At 47.6% G+C, this 3,019-nt stretch overlaps 1 protein-coding gene across 2 annotated transcripts in view; it reads left to right on the top strand.

Moving 5' to 3' along the window:
• Positions 1 to 2,202, top strand: part of LOC102490566 (histone H2B type 1-H) — an 18,779-nt gene extending 16,577 nt beyond the window's left edge. Inside the window, exon 3 of one of the 2 annotated variants that reach the window (XM_014593365.2) lies at positions 1,989 to 2,122. In XM_014593365.2, coding sequence (XP_014448851.1) covers positions 1,989 to 2,002 — 14 coding nt within the window. In that variant the 3' untranslated portion in view covers positions 2,003 to 2,122. Of the gene's footprint in view, positions 1 to 1,988 lie in introns of both variants that reach the window. The other variant, XM_006162675.3, reaches the window with a different exon arrangement.
• Positions 2,203 to 3,019: the final 817 nt, after the last annotated feature.

A 3,019-nucleotide genomic window follows, 5' to 3' on the forward strand; every position in this document is an offset into this window, starting at 1 on the left:
CAGAGGACACACTCGAGAGGGGACCCTGCTTGCAGCTCAGGGGCCCCGAGGGTTATTCAGGAGCAGGCCGCTGAGGGCTAGGGGCCACCTGGCTCCTCCACCTACCCTCCTGGTAGGTAGTGCCCGCAGCCTGCCCCCTCTGCTTGCCCCGCTCCAGGACAGAGATATGGACGCCTTTGTTTCTTTTTTTCTTCCCTTCTTTCTTTCAAGAGAGATTTTTTGCTATAGGGCGCATGTGCTTGCCAGAGAGACAGAGAGTGAGAAATCACCCCCCAGAGGAGAGGGCCACACCACAATCCCTTCTCCATTCTCCTCTCAGGATTTTGGGTGCCCATGCACATGCACCCAGCATGAGTTTTAAGCCACCGGGTCCAGGACTTGAATCCTAGCGACTACATGGGAGTCCATGACATAACCATTATGCCGTCTGCTGGGACTGATGTGAAGCAGAAATGTATGCCATGACTGTCAGGGTGACTCTGACCTTTATAAACCGATGACCATGAAGCAAGGAATTACCACAACCTGCGGGTACAGGCGCACAGAAATCACTCTGACGTGTGACTCTAAATGTCATGGGTCACCAGTCAAAGTGGACCCCAAACCACCACCTCAACGACTGGGTCGGGGGACACCCGATGTGGGAACGTGAGCTCGGTGTGGCCCTGGCACGGGGCCCAGTGTGGGGTGTGCCAGGCAGTGCAGTGTGGCAGAGGCACGGCAGCACGGGATGCCCTGGGCAGGGTCTCAGGGCTCAGGGCCATAGGCCAGGACTCGGACCGGCCAGCCCCAGGCTGAGCATGCATCCGCCGGCTGACCTCGGCAGGAGGCGCATGTTGCATTATTTATCCACGTCCGCACTTACGGTTTTCGGTTGTACTCATGTTCGCCAACCGTTAGTGCTGCGCATTTTAATTTCTCTGCTTACTCTAGGACCGCCATTCCCTTAAGAAATGTCCCCTTGCTCTCATCTGATAAGAAGGTGAGACGTCTCCCCTGAGTAGACACAGTGGCCTTCAGGTGTGCCTTTAATTGACAGGAGACAGGGCGTCAAACATTTGCGCAGCCGATACCACACGTTTTTACAAAGGAATATAATATTAGTGTCAGATACTATTATATATAATATTAGTGTCATGTACTATTATATGTATATTAGTGTCACGTACTATTATATGTATAATATTAGTGTCACGTACTATTATATATAATATTAGTGTCATATACTATTATATACTAGTGTCACGTACTATTATATATTAGTGTCACACACTATTATATATTAGTGTCATGTACTATTATATATTAGTGTCACGTACTATTATATATTAGTGTCACGTACTATTATATATTAGTGTCATGTACTATTATATATTAGTGTCATGTACTATTATATATAATATTAGTGTCATGTACTATTATATATTAGTGTCATGTACTATTATATATTAGTCACATACTATTATATACTAGTGTCATGTACTATTATATATTAGTGTCACGTACTATTATATATTAGTGTCATGTACTATTATATATTAGTGTCATGTACTATTATATATTAGTGTCACGTACTATTATATATAATATTAGTGTCATGTACTATTATATATTAGTGTCACGTACTATTATAGATAATATTAGTGTTATGTACTATTATATATTAGTGTCATGTACTATTATATATTAGTGTCACGTACTATTATATATTTACTGATATGTAAATTTGAAATGCTCTTGAGGAAGAAAGTGTTACTCATGGGAAACAGAGATTGAGAGTAAAGAGGACTTTAAAATATCCCTGTTTTTCGTTCTAATTTTCAACAAACAGACATTACTTTTGGGACTTCTTTTTTAAACATCACCTACTCACCACCTGATGCTGTGTCCCACTCTCAGACTAGCATCACTTAGCTGAGACCTGGATCCTCACAGTGAAAACCTTTCAAGAAGTTTATTTAATTCTTAGCTTTTTTCTTAAAATTCAGCCTGCATCTACTGAGACAGGAGCGTTTCTCAAGAAGAGATTGGGAGTTCCTTGGCCAAACAACACATTGCCAAGACATGCGGAAGCAGGCGGAACGGGCAGCTGGGCCCCAGTGAGGACAGACCCTGCGCCAGAGTGCACACGGTGCAATGGCCCCTTCAGGCGACCCCACGTGGCTGACAGCCTGGTTCAAGTCCCTGACCTGGCAGCTTGGAAAATACACCAGTTGCATGTATGTGCATCTCAGAATCCCCAGAGGAGAAGGGATTGCAGTGTGACCAAACCCTGAGAGGTGCCTTCTCACTTTCCCTCTATCCCCTCTCTCTCTGTCTCTCTCCGGTGAGAGCACATGCCCTAAAATGAATATAAAAATAAAATAAATACAAGCCTATCTTTAAATTCGGTGGTTGTGATATTGAGTTTCCAGTCATTTGAACCCTAGTTCACATCCCTAATCTTGGAAGTGGCATGCTCGTTAACTAAAAAGCAAAACCATGAGACGGGGGGGCCTCCTCTCCGCACCTCTGCAGTGAGGGAGGACGGGCCGCAGCTCACTTACCGGTCAGCACCCGCGACCGCGGCTCAAGCCCACGGGGCAGGCTGCTCTGCCACCAAACGGAGCAGTGTCTCAGGGTCCCACCATCGTCGGACAGCGGGTCTAGTCGCTCCGGGAGCGTAGGGTTGGCGTTATCCGAGTCCCAAGCAGGTCCCAGAGGGCACAGAGAGTGGCCCAGACAGAAGTGGTGGGAGAATTCCAGGAAGCGCAGATGGGGTGGTCAGGAGCTTTGTCCGGGGTGCACGCCGCTGTCACTGCCCCCCTGCCTGCGTCGGCACACTCAGACCCGTGTCCCACTCGGATTTGTCCACTTGTCCCTGAGCTTGCACATTCAAAGGACGAGGTCACGCGGTGTTGGGAGCATCTCTTTCAGCTGCACGGTGAAGAGGTGGAGACCAGACGGTAACGAGGGCCAGTGCACATCCGCCGGCCAGCGCTGTCACAGCAGGCCGTGGTCACTGTGTCACCGGCAGGTC

This window comes from Tupaia chinensis, unplaced genomic scaffold (assembly GCF_000334495.1).
Source record: "Tupaia chinensis unplaced genomic scaffold, TupChi_1.0 Scaffold140356_1, whole genome shotgun sequence".
NCBI classification, from domain to species: domain Eukaryota; kingdom Metazoa; phylum Chordata; class Mammalia; order Scandentia; family Tupaiidae; genus Tupaia; species Tupaia belangeri.